The following is an 18453-nucleotide window of genomic DNA, read 5'->3' on the forward strand; positions in this document are numbered from 1 at the left end:
CTCCACCCTAGCCACGCTCAGATTCCCTTTTTACCCCCTCCCCCTCTGGCTCCTGCGGCAGGTGCAGCGTGTAGAGACTACATTTCCCAGCATGCTGCACTTGGCCAGAACCAGGGTTCCCTGCTGCTTAGCCTTTTGGGAGTTGTAGTCTAGACTTCCTTTTATTGGTTCTGGGCTGAATAGGAGAGGGTGGGTGTCTGAGTGAGGAAGATGTCAGGAAGTTCAATGTGTTGTTGCTTCCCCAACCGTAGGGAGGGGTCCTGGTCATTAATCTCCTTCACCTCTCCACTAGGACTTCAGTGTCCTGTTGGCATTGTAGGGTGAGGATGATTTTTAGAACATTCTGGGATGAGGGTGAGGTCTCTCCTGTTAGGGGACTTGAGTGATCCTTGTCTCCTCCTCCTCCTCTCTCTCTCTCTCTCTCTCTCTCTCTCTCTCTCTCTCTCTCTCTCTCTCACACACACACACACACACACACACACACACACACACACACACACACACACACCTGTGTCTCTCAGGGCTGTGTGTGTTTGTAGGTGTATGTTTGTCTGGGGTAGGTTGCAAGAGGGCCAAAAGACATGTCTGGAGGAGGAGGTGGCTAGAAGAGGGAGTTTATTGGGGTGTGTATTGTCCAGAGACGAGTCTTATGGTCAGGACTTTGTAAAGTCAGAGCACACCCTATGGGGGAGGGGACATTGGGGGAAGGGGCAGGGGCAGCGAGGAGAAAGCCTGGGTCTTGGAGTGGGGGGGGAGTGTTGGCTGGTCTACATGGCAACAGACACCAGGCCACTCAGGACCCTGTTGATGGGGAAGAGGAGGAGGGGAAGATAGAGAATGAAGGAGAGAAGGGGCAAAGGTTGCTCTCTTGCCAGAGAAAATGACATCTCATGTCTGACTGCCTGGGCTGGTGAGAAGGGGCACTTCCCTTTGCTTCTTTCCATATACACTGGCATCCTGGGGTGGGAGAGTCGATATAACTGAATGATAATTCAGTATTGAAGAATGGATGAGGGGAAAGCAGGAGGGTATGTTAGTGGGATTTTCTTCTCTCCAAAACCAGCTGCTAATGGGCCCTCTCCACATCTCTCTAATGCAACACACCAAAGAAGGGAGGATGGAGGTGGCTGGGTAGCAGGGACTAAGATGGATAGATAAGCTGCCTTTGTCCTAAGTACTCCTATATACAATGCCATATAGTGGGTACTTAGAAGAAAATACAGAAGGAGGAGGAGATATAGTATCTATCATCTGGGAGTTCCCAGGCTTATGGGGAGATATATGATATGAGTTCCCAAGTCTCCCAGTCTGGAGGAGTGGGACACAGTCGCTGGCCTCAGGGAACTCCAGGTATGATGATAATGGGGAGAGATGCAGATCCACTTTCTGGTCTAATTTACTGTCTGAACGGGCAAGGCAAGATTGAAACCCAAGACAGGGAAGTAAATCCAAACTCTTCAGAGGGAGAGAGTGAGCCATGTGGGCTAGAAATACTGAAGGGGTCAGAGATACTGAAACCAGGAGGTGTTATTTAGGGAAGGTTACTGGGACATATAGGGGCCGATGAGTGCTGTTGAGCAGAATTCTGAAGGTGAGATGACAGGCTTTGGTAGGGAGTGAGGAATGAGGAAGAAGAGTGCAGGGTAGCTTCCCTTTTGGGAAGGGGGTAAGTAACCTCTGGAGAAGAAAGAAAGAGAAAATGCCCAGAAAACTTAGTGGGGAATGGGCATGAGGATGTTCTAGTTGTTCAAGTTATCATCCTCTATCCCCTTTCCTTTAGGGAAGCTGGTACCCAGTCTGTTCAGTATTTAAGAATCTCTCCTGTCTTTAAAAATGCCTCCATGTGAGGGCAGCTAGGTGGTGCAGTGGATAGAGCACCAGCCCTGGAGTCAGGAGTACCTGAGTTCAAATCCGGCCTCAGACCTTTGACACTTACTAGCTATGGGCAAGTCACTTAACCCCAATTGCCTCACTAAAAAAAAAAAAGCCTCGGTGTGCAGCTTCTTCCTTGATTCTTATGTCATATGTACCTCTAAGTCAGAAATTCTTCCTGGTGTTTGTCTCCTTACTTCAGGGGAACTTTTCCCTTTATAACAGCTCTTTCCCTGTTTCCATCCATGGAGTCCACTTCTACCCCAAGCCATTAACCCTCTGTATTCCACTATTCCACAGGGCCCCTGCTCCTTTCCTTCTATTGTCTTCCTCCTTATCTCTGTCTCTTTTCTGTCTTTCTCTCCTCCTCTGTCTCTGTCCTTCTCTCTCTACCTCTGTCTGTCTCACTCTTTGTTTATCTCTGTCTCTGTCTCCACTACCTCCACCACCTTGGAGAACTACTCAGTTTTAGTTCATCTGTCTGTGAACTGCCAGTTCTCCTGTCCCTTTCTTTCCAACAAATCATTTTAACCAATCAGAAACAAGTTACTTAGCACCTACCATGTACAAGACACCATGCTAAACTCCTGGTTTAAGGTACTAGGGGTAGTACAGAGATATATAAGGTAGGGACAAGCTAGGTGGCACAGTGGATAGAGCACTGGCCCTGGATTCAGGAAGAGCTGGTTCAAATCTAGCCTCAGATACTTACTAGCTATGTGATCCTGAGCAAGTTAAGTTAATCACTTAACCTTGATTGCCTCTCCCCTACCCCCATCCCCCAAATCTATAAGGTACATATTCCCTAAGAGGGATTATAATCTAGATGGGGAAATATAATGATGCAAGTCAGTATATATCATATACAGTATATATGGCATGAGAGGTACTTCTGAGTCAAGAAGATCCGGGTTCAAGTTCTGCCTCTGACACTTCCTGGATGTGTGACCTTTAGCAGGTCACTTAGCCTCTTACTGCCCCAGAAAACTCTCTTTAGACTGTAAATTGGAGACCAGGTAAGAATTTCCAATTATAGAGAGAGTTTTCTCATTAGGAATCTACCATATGATAACCAGCCTCTCTCCTGGAATTTCCTATAAATATTAAATCACAGGGGGCAGCTAGGTAGCACAGTGGATAAAGCACTGGCCCTGGATTCAGGAGGACCTGAATGCAAATCCAACCTCAGACACTTAACACTAGCTGTGTGACCCTGGTCAAATCACTTAACCCTCATTGTCCCACAAAAAATATAAATGTGTGTGTGTGTGTGAGTGTATGATTACAGATCCTGAACTAATGAACCAAGGAAGGAAGGAAGGGGAGGAGGGAGAAGGGAAGGAGGGAGGAAGGCAGGCAGTAGGGAGGGCTGAACAAAATCTCCTACACAGACTCTAGGGGTGAGGACCTTGTAGGCTGTAGCCTACTCCAACCTACCCATGCTCAGAAGGAAGGAAGGAAGGAAGGAAGGAAGGAAGGAAGGAAGGAAGGAAGGAAGGAAGGAAGGAAACAAACATACATGTGAAGCAACTTGATATAGTGGGAAAGACCTTAGGTTTGGAGTCAGAGGAGCTGAGGGTTCCCATCTCAGATCTGCCCCTTACTAGCTGTCTGACCTGAGACAAGTCTTTCTGGCCCTCCATTCCCTCATCTATAAAATGAGGGAGTAGATTCATGTAGTCTCTAAGGCCCCTTATGTTCTATAGCCTAACAAGCAGTCTATATTCAGAGGCTCTTGCCAACTCGGATATTCTGTGATCCCAGAACTCAGTGTCAGAAGGGCAGTAAAGTGGAGGGAGAAATCATTTACACTCTGAATGACTCCCTAAACTTAATAGGTCTGAGGAGCTCCCATCTCCTCTTCCCTATTTTTTTCCAATCATCATCCTCTGAGACTATGAGCCTTACTTACAGCTTTTGAAGCCACATTTAACTCCACCCTTTCCCCTCCCCTCCTCATTTCTTCTCACCAATTATTTCTCCATATTTTATTTTGTCCTTTTTCCTCATCCCATCCTTCACTGAATGGCCAGGGATAGTCCTTTGGCCAATATCCTTCCAGAAGCCTTAGGCCTCATTGATTCTCAGCCTGTTTCCTGGGCCACTAGCTCCTTTTCTTAAAACTGGTTGCAGAAGACCTTGTCTTTAATCCCATTTTTCTCCTTGCACTTTAGAAAGTATTTCCTTAGCCCCCACTGTGTAGACACCATGCTGAACTCCTGGTTTGGGGTGTTAGTGGAATGTAAACTCTTGGAGGTCAGACACAATTTCTTTTTTTTCTTTTTGTATCCCCAGATCTTAGCAAGCACATAAGAGGCACTTAAAATACTCATTGAAGCTCTTAGTACTTGCTCCCCTCTTGGAGGTAGCTAGGTGACTCAGTGAATAGAGCATTGGGCCTTGGTTCAGGAAGACCTGAATTCAAATGCAGCCTCAGACATTTACCAGCTGTGTGACCTTGGTCAAGTCACTTAACCTCTGTTTGCCTTAACCCACTGGAGAAGGAAATAGCAAACCACTCCAGAATCCTTGCCAAGAAAATTCCATGGACAATATTGGTGTGTTATGTCCCATAGGGTCATAAAGATTCAAACATGACTGAGCAACAACACTCCCCTCTTATGTTCCCACCCAATTTCCATACACTCTGTATCACAAGAGCAATTTTCCCCAAGGTTTATATACCTGGGGAAAGATAATTTACAATTTCAGAAATATTTTTTTTCAGTTAGGTATAACTAGAAGTGCCTTTAAAAGGAATCTAGGGGCAGCTGGGTGCTGCAGTCAGGAGAATCTGAGTTCAAATCTGGCCTCAGATACTTTCTAGCCGTGTGACCCTGGCCAAGTCACTTAACCCCAATTGTCTTTCCCCCATCCAAATAATAAAAAAATAAAAGGAATGTATCTATTCCCAGAGTTGGTGGTCCTGTACTAACCTATCCTACACCAAAGTCCCTCCAAGCCTAGCCTTAACATACTGAACCCCCATACCAAAGACCAAAGCTGCCACTGGAAATTTTGCACTTTGAGCCATGGGTAGGTAGAAGTTCCTGGGTCACAGTGGCTGAGGATGAGTAAATGAACTTTAGGAAACCAGAGGGGGAAAAAACATGACTGAAAGACTGATTGATGGTGGGAAATTTGGAGGAGACAAGGAGTCAGGAGCCAAGAGAGTACCCCTAGAAGGGAGACAGCACATCCCTTGATGGTATTGTCAGGACTTTCTAAATTTTGATGCCCTGAAATTTAAGTATAAGGCCCCAGTTCCTCCCCTCTAGTTACAGCTCTGACCAGGTAGATGTGGCAGCCAGCTCTGCTCCCTCCCAAGAGAAGAATGACTTCTTTGAGAACACACCCAAGTTGAATCTGAGGTTTATACACATAAGCTTCCTAGGCTGAGATCATTGGTCTAAGCTTATGATGTTTTAACCATAGTCCTATGGAATGATTTAGTCAAGCAGGTTGCACTTCATTTTTCTCCAACAAGGGACACAACATCAGGAAATACAAATAGGTAAAATGGGATCTGTTCCCATCATCTCACGATCAGAATTCAATCTGATTTGAAGGTCACCCCTACTAAGTTCACAAAACACATCCTTTTCTTTAAAACTTTTCCTACCTCTACTTCTCCAAACTCTAAAAAGTTATCATCTTTTCCAGGAAGTTTGCCTTGATGAATCTCACTGGCTATGCTCAGCCTCGTCTTTGCAGCAGCTTCCTGTCAGAACTGCCGTCTATTGCTCTGTCCCTCTGTGATGCTCCAGTGTCTAATGTGATGCTCTATTGTCTAATGATGGCCTGAAAGTCCTTCCTTTATTTTCCATTATGGGGGAAGGGGAATAGAAATAACATTGGATTGCAAGTCAGGAGATTGGGTTTCAAATGTTGGCTCTGTTACTTTTTCCTTATGAAACTAACATTGGGCAAATCATCTCATTTCTCCAGGCCTCAGTTGCCTCCTCTGTAAAAAAAAAAAGGGGGGGCAGCTAGATGGCGCAGTGGTTGAAGCACTGGCCCTGGATTCAGGAGTATCTGAGTTCAAGTCCAGCCTCAGACACTTGACGCTTACTAGCTGTGTGACCCTGGGCAAGTCACTTAACCCCCATTGCCTGCAAAAAAAAAAGGGGGGGGGATCAGCATATATGATCTCTAAGGTGTATTCTTTTTGGGGGGGAGGCAATGAGGGTTAAGTGACTTGCTCAGGGTCACATAGCTAGTAAGTGTGAAGTATCTGAGGCTGGATTTGAACTCAGGTCCTCTTGAATCTGGAGCCAGTGTTTTATCCACTGCACCACCTAGCTGTCCCCTCTAAGGTGCATTCTTTTTTTTTTTTTTTTTAGTGAGGCAATTGGGGTGAAGTGACTTGCCCAGGGTCACACAGCTAGTAAGTGTTAAGTGTCTGAGGCCGGATTTGAACTCAGGTACTCCTGACTCCAGGGCCGGTGCTCTATCACTGCGCCACCTAGCCGCCCCTAAGGTGCAGTCTTAACTGTAAATCCTATGAGTGCTGAGAATATGGAATAGACCCAAATGGTCCCCAGACACCCAACTTGAAGCTCTCTGTTTTGTCTTCCTAGGGAATCCGAGTTGGGAAGGTTTTTCCCAAGTTATTTCCTATCTGGGTCTCAGCTTCCTCATCCTTAAAATGAAGGGGTTAGGGGGCAGCTAGGTGGTGCAGTAGATAAAGCACTGACCCTAGATTCAGGAGGACCTGAGTTCAAATCCGATCTCAGACACTTGAAACTTACTAGCTGTGTGACCCTGGGCAAGTCACTTAACCCTCATTGCCCTGCAAAATAATAATAATAATAATAAATGAAGGAGTTAGAACTTCTAACATAGGCCCTTCCTCTTCTAAATCTGATGGTATTGGCCAGTAAGTACCAAGGACACAAAGAGACAGAGAAATGACAGGGGGAGGTTGGGACAACTAAAATCCCAGATGGCCACAGGAGGAAGGGAACTTAAAAATTACATAGTCCAACTTCTTCATCTTAGAGATGGAGGCTGAGACCCAAAGTAGGAAAGTGACTTACCTAAGTTCATTAATGGCAGCAAAGCTGGATTAGAACTTGAATCTAGACTCCTGGCTCTTTCTACTATATCATGGTAACTGTAAAGAGAACAGGATTCAATCAGTTCCCTAGAACTGTCCAAACTCCTAGTGAAGGTGGTGCAGAGACTTTCTATTCTTACTGCTAATAATAGCTAACATTTATATAGCACCTACTATGAGCAAGGCACTGTGCTAAGCACTTTACAATTATTATCTCATTTGATCCTCACAACCACTCTGGGAGGCAGGTGTTATTATTATCCCCACTTTACAGATGAGGAAACTGAGGTAAACAGAAGTTAAATGATTTGCCCAGGGTTCCATAGCTAAGAAGTATCTGAGGCTGGGTTTGAACTCAGGTCTTGCTAACTCTGAGGGGCCTAGTGCTCTGTCTACCATGCCATCTAGCTGCTATGTTGCAACTACCCATGTACCTGTTGCTGTCTGATTTTTTCCCACATCCTCACTGATCACTCTGTTCTCAATGTCTTGCAACCTGACATCTGCCCCCGCACTCCACTGAAATTGTTCTGTCTGTGGTTATCAATGACATGCCAATATAATAAATAGCCCCCTTTTCTGTCCCTATCCTCCTTTACCTCTCTGTAGCATCTGATACCGTCCTTGCCTACTGATTAAATCTCTCCTCTCCTTTGGCTTCAGGAGCTGAGGAAGAAGAGAATCTTTTTCCTGAGTAATATTCTTCTTGGTTCTCTCAAAGCAGCCTTCCTCTGTCTCCTCTCCTGCTTTCTCATCCTCTTAACCATGGGTGTTCCCTAAAGGTTTATCCTTGGACCTCTTTTCTCTCTCTACCTCTCTCTCCCTTGGCAAACTCATCTTCTCCCAAAGCTCCAATGGCCACCACTTTGCAGATGACTCCCAAATCTGCAACAACAGCCCTGGCTTCTCTTCTGAGTTCCAGACCCACATCTTCAACAGCCCCACAAGATATTTCCATCAAGTTGTCTGATCGGCACCTCACGGTAGAAGAGAAAGAACATTGGCTCTGGAATCAGAGAACCTGGGTTCAAATCCCACCTTTGACCCTTGTGACCTTGGGTGAGTTACTTAACCTTCTGGAGTCAGAGGAGGCCTGGGTTCAAATCCCACCTTTGACCCTTACTACCCTTGTTGACTTTGGATGAGTTGCTTAACCTTCTGGAGGAAGAGGAGGACTGTGTTCAAATCCTGTCTTTGGCTTTTACTACCCTTGTTGACCTTGAATGAGTTGCTTAACTATCATAGGAAGTCTCTGTTTCCTTACCTGTACAATGAGGGGGTTGGACTAGATATGGCCTCTGAGGTCCCTTCCAGCTCTTAAGATCTTATGAACTTTTGTATTTTCCCTGAAACTTATTCATCTTTCTGACATTATTTCTGTTAAGAGCATAAATCATTCCTCCTTGTCTCTCAGGTACATAGTTGCCTATAACTCATTTCTTCTCCTTCATTTCTCATGACCAATGGTTACCAAATCTCCCTGATTCCATCTCTTCAACATTTCTCACATGTGTCTGCTCCTCTCTGTTTCCATTGCCACCACCTTATTATAGGTCCCTTATACCACCTGACTGAACCATTGCGATACCCTTCTAACAGATTTTCTTAGCTCCACTGTCCACCCCTTCCAATTCATCTATCAGGGTAATCCTCCTTATGCGTAACAGATATCATCATAACTGATCAAAATTTTCAATGGTTCCTTACCAGATCCCAAATAAAGTCTAGTCTCTTATATGGTATTCAAGACCTTCCACAATGTAGTTTTATTTCATGTAACAATCCTCTATGAGCTTTACCCTCAAGTAAAACTGGACTACTCTTAAGCCTCTTGATCACACTCTGTGCTGTCCCCATCACCATGTCTCCTCTACTCACGCAGAACTCTCTGCCTAGGCTGTCTTCTGTTTCCTTTATCTGTTGTATTCCATCCTTTGAAGCCCAACTCAAATGCTTCCTCCCTTCCCCTTCATTTTCCCCTTGGATCTTACATTATGTTTTTTGGGACGTCGATTTAGTGGTGTCATTTATTTATCATGTAATGTTGTATATTATAATTACGTCTTGTCCCACAGCTAGACTGAAAGTTTCATGAAAGCAGGGGGATGTGTCTTATTTGAACTTTTTATCTCTCTCAGCACTCTCTATACAAAGGCCCATAATAAATGTTTAATGAATGAATGGGAGGATTGTTACCTAGTGTTGAACATTTGTCTAGGAACCATAGGGGCACTTTTCAGGAAGCAGAGAGGTTAATGACAGTCCCTTGCTGAGCCCCACCTCCATTACCCTGTGACATCATACAGGATGCTACCAATCTGGTGAGGGGGGCCCTATTTCTTCTCCTAGAAGCTCTTTACCATCGCTTATGCATCCTGAGAAGGTGCCTGCTTTCTTGAGTGGAGGTTGTCTAACCCTGGGTATCTGGCAGTCCTGCTGGAAGAGGAAAAAAGTCAGAACCACCCAGACAGTCAAAAAGGCTTCTCTCTCTGGATTGTGCTCTGTATGGAAACATTAAGGCCGCATTCCCTTTTCCCAGACTCTAAAATTTGATCCATTTTGTGTGTTGTGTATATATGTGCACTGAGCCCTCCCCCTGTGCCATGTAAGCCTTATATTGGGCATTGAGTAGAGGAAGTGATGGGCAGGGGAGAGAGGGAGGGGTCAACATGATCTTTTCCTTTAAGGAGCTCCCATTTTGATAGAAGAGATATAGCCCCTACATTTAGATAACTCCCAATTTAAGGGTTGGGGGAAGGGAGATATAATCCTTATACCCAGGGAATTCTTGCTTTCTGGGAGCTCCCAGTTTAAAAAACAAGAAATGGTTCTTTTCTTCAGGGAGCTACCCAGCTTATGGGGGAGACAAAACACTCCCTGCAGACACAGAAGTGGATGGGAGTCCACAGAGGGAGAAGACAGTAGTAAGGAATGGGGTGGACTACCCCGGAACTGGGCTGAACTCTTTATATCCCCCTCTGTAGCTAAAGAAGATCGGGGGCGGGGGCTTTGGGGAGATCTACGAGGCCATGGACCTGTTGACCCGGGAGAATGTGGCCCTGAAGGTCGAGTCTGCCCAGCAGCCCAAACAGGTCCTCAAGATGGAAGTGGCCGTGCTGAAGAAACTGCAAGGTACCCATGCAGGCCCCTGATCCTAGGCCTCCCCATGCCTCTCAGTCTGGGGATATTCTACCCCAGAGGAAATGACAATGATCAGCCCTGAATACCAGAGGGCAAAGATGGCTTCCCACACCATTGGGCTTTGCTAGGCAGAGGGTTGAGGTACACCTGAAGAAGTCAGTCATGGGGACAGATCCCAGGGTATTGGTGGAGAGATGGGGAGGGGGTGGGGATGGTGGGTAGATGATGGAGGGGGAGGTGACACAAGAAGTGGAAACCGGGAAAGGGACAGGGTGCTGAGGGTGGGACAAAAAGGGATGATGGGACTGGGGGCATGACAGACTTGTGACTCTCTGTGGTCCACAGGGAAGGACCATGTTTGCCGGTTTATTGGCTGTGGCCGGAATGAGAAGTTCAATTATGTGGTAATGCAGCTCCAGGTGAGAGCCCTGAGGACAGCCCCTTTTTACCCTCCCATCTCTTCTTGAGGAGTCAGGATTCTGGGGGCTACTGAAGCAAAGGAGGGTCCATGGTCAGAATGGGGAGGCCAGCGCCACCTTGGCTGCTGAGCCAGTGGGTGATGGGACTCTGGGGAGGCACCGTGACTGTTGTAGCCTTGCAAATGGCTCCAAGGGGCGTGATACAACCAACACGTTTGGGGATGATGTTCTAGGGCCGCAACCTGGCAGACCTGCGCCGCAGCCAGCCCCGGGGCACCTTCACCCTGAGCACCACGCTGAGGCTGGGCAAGCAGATCCTGGAATCCATTGAGGCCATCCATTCTGTGGGATTCCTTCACCGGGACATCAAGCCTGTGAGAGCTTACCGCCTACCTCTCCTTTTCTTTCTCCTAATCCTCTTTCCCATTCCTTTCTCCCTCTACCATATGTGAGGAAACCAAACCCCAGACAAGAAAGGAAACTAGCCAGCAGATACATCAGAGTTTCCCTTCTTCTTTCTCTCTACCACGAGTTTCTAATGTGAGGTCTTCGAATTTTGGGGGTTTTTTTGTGGGGCAATGGGGGTTAAGTGACTTGCCCAGGGTCACACAGCTAGTAAGTGTCAAGTGTCTGAGGCCGGATTTGAATTCAGGTGCTCCTGAATCCAGGGCCGGTGCTTTATCCACTGCGCCACCTAGCCGCCCCCGAATTTTTGTTTTTAAAAAATAATTTGGGGGCAGCTAGGTGGCGCAGCAGATAGAGCACCATCCCTGGCCACAGATATTAGAGTTTTTATTTAAATTTTTTGAGAGAAAAGGAAATTGTTTTTTTAAAAAGCTGACAAATATGTCTCAGAATTTTCAATGTACAGAGTACAAGAATCTGTCCTGAGATAGCTTCTTATGCTGTTCTTATGGATAAAAAATGAAGAGTCGAGGACTAGACAATAGCACAAGATGAACTCAAAACTAGTTGGATGTCCAAACCCAAAGAGTAGTCCTTAATGGTTTGATGTTCCCTTGGATGGAGGTTGCTATCTGTGCTAGGCCCTGGGCTCTTTGACATTTTTTATCAGTGATTTGGATAAAGGTGTAGATGATATATTTCTCTTACTTGCTGATGACATAAAGTTGAGAGGGAATGACAGCTTACACATTCTTTTTTTTTTTTTTTTTTTGCGGGGCAATGGGGGTTAAGTGACTTGCCCAGGGTCACACAGCTAGTTAAGTGTCAAGTGTCTGAGGCTGGATTTGAACTCAGGTACTCCTGAATCCAGGGCCGGTGCTTTATCCACTGCGCCACCTAGCCGCCCCCTTAGCTTACACATTCTATGAACAAATCAGGATTCAGAAAAATCTTCTTGGCATACTAGAACCCTAGGCTAAATCAAACTAGATGAAATTTAATAGGGATAAATATGAAGTCTTGTTCTTGGGTTCAAGAAGTCACTTCACAAGTACAAGATGGTGGAGACATGACCAGGTCACAAGCCCTCTGAAAAATACCTGGGATGGGGAGGTCTAGTGGACTGCAAGCAAGAAAGCACTCAAGATAGCAGCCTAGGGGCAGCTAGGTGGTGCAGTGGATAGAGCACTGGCCCTGGAGTCAGGAGGATCTGAGTTTAAATCCGGCCTGAGACACTTGACACTTACTAGCTGTGTGACCCTAGGCAAGTCACTTAACCCCCATTGACTCACCAAAAAAAAAAAAAAAAAAGATAGCAGCCTAAAGTAATCTTAGATGTCATCACAAGAAGCAGATAATTCAACAATATGGAGGTGTGTCCTGGTCATACCACCCCTGGAATTCTTGGTACCACAGCTTAGGGAGGATATTGATCAAATGAAGAATGAAGGCAACCAAGATGGCGGAGTAGGTAGCAATCAGAAGGATATTTCTTCTGGAGAAGAGAGGTCCCAAGGGGAACATGATAGCTGTCCTCTAGGATTTGAAGTACTGTCATAGGCAAGAGGGATTAGTCTTGTTCTGCGTGGTCCCAGAGGGCAGAAGCTGTGAACAGAAGTTGCACAGAGGCAGATTTTGGCTAAAGATTTGCTGTTGTTGTTTGTCCTTTGCTCTCAAAGAGGACCAATTACATCACCAGGCTGAGGTCTTGACTTTTGCATGAATTGGATTTAAGTGAGGCAGAACTTGCACAGAGCCATGAGCCTCACTCCCTCCTCCAGAGTCATTGGAGTCCAGTGACAAGACAAAAGTCAAGATGACTGGGATGGCCCAGGATGCAATAGGTGACCTCGGCCTTTCTAAATTAAAGTCTTTCCCAGCTCCCAGTCTGTCTGAGGCAATGCCCATTCGATGATTAAGGGTTAGGTAAGAAATGAGACAAAAGATGGCCTAGATGTCTGTGACAAAAACATCAGTGTGGGAGGTAAAGACCCTCAGATTTTCTGGAACAACCTCTTAACCATTTTGAGCTGTCCAATAGCCCAATGGGCTTCCTTGGTAGATAATGAGTTCCTTGTTTCATTTTGAATACTTTTAAATACTTCTCAAATATTCAAGCACAGGATGAATTTTCACTTGGCACAGATGTTGTAGAGGGAGCCTGTCCAGGTGGAGATTGGACTAAATGACCACTGAGGTCCCTTCCAACACAAGGATTCTGTGATTTTGATTTGCTTCCCAGTGCAATCAGAGATCATGCCAAAAAAGCTAACAGATCAAGCAGGGCTACACATGCCGCTTATCTTGTCAAATCAGGCAGTCTCTCTTGCCTAGAGACCATAATTCCCATGGGGTGGACTTCTCCACAGATGTTTTAGGTGAGGAAATGGGACCCCTGGGGGGAAAGGAGGCTGGCTTACCTCCAGGCCTGTCACTACCACCAAGTGTAAGGGATGATACCTGGGCTTTGGTCCCATCTGCTCAGTCTTCCTTCCTACCAGAGATCACATTTCTTCATCCCACCCCATCCCTGCAACCTTCTGTCACTCTTTTCTGTCCTCCAATCTTTAATCTTTGAATTCCTTTCTCTTCCTCATCTCTCTTCTTAAGGGCAGTCTTTTGCCCATTTTTGTATTCTCAGAACTTACTGGGGCCAGCTAGGTGGCGCAGTGGATAGAGCACCGGCCCTGGATTCAGGAGTACCTGAGTTCAAATGCAGCCTCAGATACTTGACACTTACTAGCTGTGTGACCCTGGGCAAGTCACTTAACCCCAATTGCCTCACAAAAACCCAAAAAAGATAGCAGCCTAAAGTAATCTTAGGTGTCATCACAAGAAGCAGATAATTCAACAATAAGAAGGTTCTGTGTCCTGGTCATACCACCCCTGGAATAAATAATATAAATAATATAATAATATAATAAATAAATAAAATAAAATAAAATAGAGCATGAAAAGTAATTGCTGAACACAATTCTATGCTCAGCCCTGTGAGAGGCTCTGTGAGAAATGCAGAGGTGTAGTCCCTGTCCTCAAGGAGCTAACAGTTTAGGAGAAGGAGATAAGACTCAAATAAACAGAATCCATCCTATTACAACACAAAGAAGGCAGTAAGGTGTGGTACGGTGTGACATGGTGGGCAGAACACCAGATTGAGAGTTGGAAGACCTGGATTCTAAACATAATTCTATAATAATGATAACTGACGTTTCTATAATAATAGATAACATTTATATTGAGCCTACTACATGCCAGGCACTGTGTTTTACAATTATTATCCCATTTAATCCTCACAACAATCCTGGAAGGTAGGTGCTATTATTATCCCCAATTTACAGATGAGGAAACTGAAGCAAATGGAGGTCAAGTGATATGCCCAGGGGCATACAGCCAGTAAGTATCTGGGGTTGAATTTGAACTGAGGTCTTTATGACCCTAGGCCTGGCACTCTATCCACTGCTCCACAGAGGGGCCCCACTGTACCAACAAGCTGCATAGTACCTCAGATGAAAGAGGAAATGTGACTTAGTGAATAGAGATGTAGTTTCAAAGCCAAGAAGACCTGGGTTCAAGTCTTGCCCCTGGTATATATCCCTTTCTTTTTTCCACCCCATTCCAATCTTTTTATTTTATTTTATTTTTTGTGAGGCAGTTGGGGTTAAGTGACTTGCCTAAGGTCACACAGCTAGTAAGTGTCAAGTGTCTGAGGCTGGATTTGAACTCAGGTCCTCCTGACTCCAGGGCCGGTGTTCTATCCACTGATCCACGTAGCTTCCCCCATCCCACTCTTTAAAAACAAAAAACAAAACTTCCCAGGGCTCTCTTTCCTTTCTCCCAGAGTTTCCCCCTACCTCTCCCTTTAGTCTCCTTTCCCTGGATGTGCCTATGCATAGGGTGGGGGGAAACTGGATGATGGCTTGACCTTTTCTCCTTCCTGTTTCCTCTTCTGCAGTATCCTTGGCTCTGGTGCCGACTCTGCCCTTCACCTCCTTTCCTTCCCTCCCCTGCTCCTCTTCCCTCCAAAAGGCACAACCTCTTTCTCCTTGTCTGATCATGCCTCTGTCCTTTTCTCTCTTCCTTACCCAAGAAGGAGTACCCTTCCCTCTATCCTTGAGGGCTACAGTTTGGGAATTAGCAAAGTGTGAAGTTCTTTATCTAAGCTGGGAGAGACTGAGGGGCATGATGGGGGCGAGATCTGGCCACCTGGGGCCGTTGTATTTTCATAGGATCCTAGATTTAAGAGCTGGAGTTTCAGAAACAATCTGGTCCAGTACCTTGGTATCATTATCCCCCATTGTAGAGATTAGACAACTGAGACCCAAGGAGGTCAAGGAAGTTTAAGAGACTTGTCCAAGGTGCTTAATGGGAAAAGGTGTGTGACAAGGACAAGGAGCAGGTTTTCTATCTCTTAGTGCAATGCTCTTTCCATTATACCCAGAAATGTGCTGATAAATGTTTGACAACTGACTTGCTAGGAAAAACAATTATGTATTTTTAACATTTTCTCTATCTCTTTTTAAGTCTAGACAATGAACAAAACAATAAAATCAAGCCAACTTGTAGCATTTGCTGATTTCTGAGGTGCAAATATTCACAGTGAAAATTTAATAAAATTTAACAATCTGATTTATACCCAGCTGCCTTGCATCCTGGGTTGAGGGGATGGGGATTGGACACCTAAGACCACACTATAGGATTCAGAGAGTTAGAGATTTCCCATGACACTTTGCTCTCAACTCAGCAGCAAGGTCATTCAAAGCAGCCTTTAGGGTGGAATTGGAAGGGGGGATCTGATTGCAAGGCAAGGAGGGGGGATATTGGGGAAAGAGGGACAATATGGAGTTTTCCTCCTCCTCTACCCCCCACTCTACCCTATCCTTCTGGCCTGGAGAAACACAGGATTCATGGATCCACTCCCTTTCTTCCCCACAGTCGAATTTTGCCATGGGCCGCCTGCCCTCCACCTACAGGAAGTGCTACATGCTGGACTTTGGGCTGGCACGACAATATACCAACACCACAGGGGAGGTCCGACCTGTGAGTACCACCTCCCTACAATCTGGAATCACTTCCATATTAGAAACCTCCCACACCCCAGTGGCTCCCTAAAGAATACTTATGGGATACCCCACCCCAGACATATATATCTGGGGTACACCTACTCCAACCCAAGGAATGAGTGAACGCCAGTATCCTCCCCCTTTGAGATCTGCCCTTCACTTTCCAAAGGACAGGTCCCTCAGCATCCTACTCCTTCACAATGGAATTGTCCTGCTCACTTCCCTTGCCAGGGATAGGAAGGAAGAGACTGGGGGAAAGGAGTGAGTTGGGTCAAGTGTCAGTGTATTTTAGGTCAAAAGACAAAGTGCTTTGGTTTGAGAATTGAAGCATCTGGGTTTGAGATGAGTAGGATTGTGGGATTGGAGACTCCAGGGTCAGAGGTTGGTATTCAATCTCTGAGAACTGGGTCAGGTTTTAGGGTATCAAGAAACAGCTTGGGTTATGGATTGTCTCTGTCCCTGATGGGTAGGGCTAGGGTTTGGCATATTCCAGTCCAAGTATAGAGGGTGTCAGGTAGATAAGAAGAGGAGAGGGAGGGGGAGAGGGAGGAGGAGGACAAGAAGAAGAAGAAGAAGAAGAAGAAGAAGAAGAAGAAGAAGAAGAAGAAGAAGAAGAAGAAGAAGAAGAAGAAGAAGAAGAATTGATATAGTGACTACTAAGTGCTGAGTACTATGTTAAGCATTTTACAAACATGATCTCATTTGATCTAGTGACTAAAATAGTCTCTCTTTCTCTGCAGCCTCGGAATGTAGCTGGGTTTCGGGGGACAGTTCGATATGCTTCAGTCAATGCCCATAAAAACCGGGTAAGTAGGTGATTCTTGGAGCTGGTAGAAGACTCATTAGGAGAAAGGGCTTGGGGTAGGGGTGCAGGCTGCTGCTGAGTAAGAAGATAGGGATTCCTAGAGAGAAGACTAGAGCAAGGGCTAAGATCAGCAGCCTCTAGAGACGAAATCCTTTTGGCCTCTACCCCCCTCCCCACCCCCATGACTTCCTTTGTCTCCATTGCCCTGTGACCAGTATTCTGTCCCCACTTTTCTCCTGCTTGTGGCAAATCGCGCAGGGTGCACGCGGGAAATTTGGTTTTCATTTGGAACATAAGGGTTCCCCTTTCAGGCCCCTAGGCCTTAGACAGTCTTGACTGCAGCCTCCTGCCACCCAGGAGGAAGAGAAGCTCCTCTTGTCCCTCAGGAATGGAAGGCTGGAGGGGGGAGCTTCAGGCTACTCTGGATCCCATTCTGTCCCCTTCAGGAGATGGGCCGACATGATGACCTGTGGTCTCTCTTCTACATGCTGGTGGAATTCGCTGTAGGGCAGCTCCCCTGGCGCAAGATCAAGGACAAGGTGAGGAGCCTGGGGAGGAAGGCTTGGTTTTGACGGGTCTGGGGGAGCAGAGGACCTGACATGAAAACCCGGGAAGGAGTATAGGGAACGGATAGAGACTAGTAAGCAGGAGGAGCTCGTATGGACCGAAGGACCTCTGGGGAAGTGGTACACATGCTATTGGGGACAGGATTAGGGCAGTCTCACTGTTTTGGGAGGAGCCTCTACTTTTCCCCTCCCCACACACCTCCAGGAGCAGGTGGGGATGATCAAGGAGAAGTATGAACACCGGATGCTGCTGAAACACATGCCGTCAGAGTTCCATCTCTTCCTGGATCACATTGCCAACCTCGACTATTTCACCAAGCCCGATTACCAGGTCAGTGCTTGTCTCCATCTTAATTTTGCTCATTTTGACCAGGGCTCTAGAAAGGAAGGGATTGGGGACAGGGAGTGAGTAGGGTCAAGTGTAAGGGTATCCTGGACCCCACTCTGTCTGCTGACTTCCCTCTGACCATTATTCTGCCTATGCATTTGGACCCCATCCTGGGATGCTGCTTTGGAGCATCCCTCCTCCAGGCAGCCTAGAACACTGGGTACCACTCCACCTGGTGCTAAACTTCACATCGTTTTGGGATCTACCTGCCTGGCATCATCATGGAACCCCCAGGCACTCAATGCTCTACTCTTTCTGCTCCACAACCACTCAGAACATGAGGAAGCTCTGAGCATGGAGGGGGCACCCTGACCCCCGAGGTGCTAACTCACAGTGTCCCTGGAGTGTTTCCTTAAAGGCAAAAGGATGATTGAAAAAGAGAGGATAAGGGCAGCTAAGTGGCACAGTGGATAAAGTACCGGCCCTGGATTCAGGAGGATATGAGTTAAAATCTGGCCTCAGACACTTGACACTTACTAGCTGTGTGACCCTGGGCAAGTCACTTAACCCTCATTGCCCCACAAAACAAACAAAAAAAGAGAAAGAGAGGATAGGGGCAGCTAGGTGGTGGAGTGGATAAAACACTGGCCCTGGATTCAGGAGGATCTGAGTTCCAATTTGACTTCAGACACTTGACACTTACTAGCTTTGTGACCCTGGGCAAGTCACTTAATCCCCATTGCCCTGCAGAAAAAAAAAAGAAAAAGAGAGGATATAGCCCTCACTGCCTGGGCATCC

General features: G+C 46.2%; 1 protein-coding gene across 1 annotated transcript in view; it reads left to right on the top strand.

The window, feature by feature from the left end:
• TTBK1 (tau tubulin kinase 1) overlaps positions 1-18453 on the top strand; it is a 77438-nt gene that overhangs the window by 5630 nt on the left and 53355 nt on the right. Inside the window, 7 exon segments of the mRNA XM_044002539.1 lie at positions 9916-10063; positions 10418-10491; positions 10725-10865; positions 15829-15933; positions 16697-16762; positions 17208-17300; positions 17533-17658. Coding sequence (XP_043858474.1) covers positions 9916-10063; positions 10418-10491; positions 10725-10865; positions 15829-15933; positions 16697-16762; positions 17208-17300; positions 17533-17658 — 753 coding nt within the window.

Source organism: Dromiciops gliroides, chromosome 4 (genome assembly GCF_019393635.1).
Source record: "Dromiciops gliroides isolate mDroGli1 chromosome 4, mDroGli1.pri, whole genome shotgun sequence".
Lineage (NCBI taxonomy): Eukaryota > Metazoa > Chordata > Mammalia > Microbiotheria > Microbiotheriidae > Dromiciops > Dromiciops gliroides.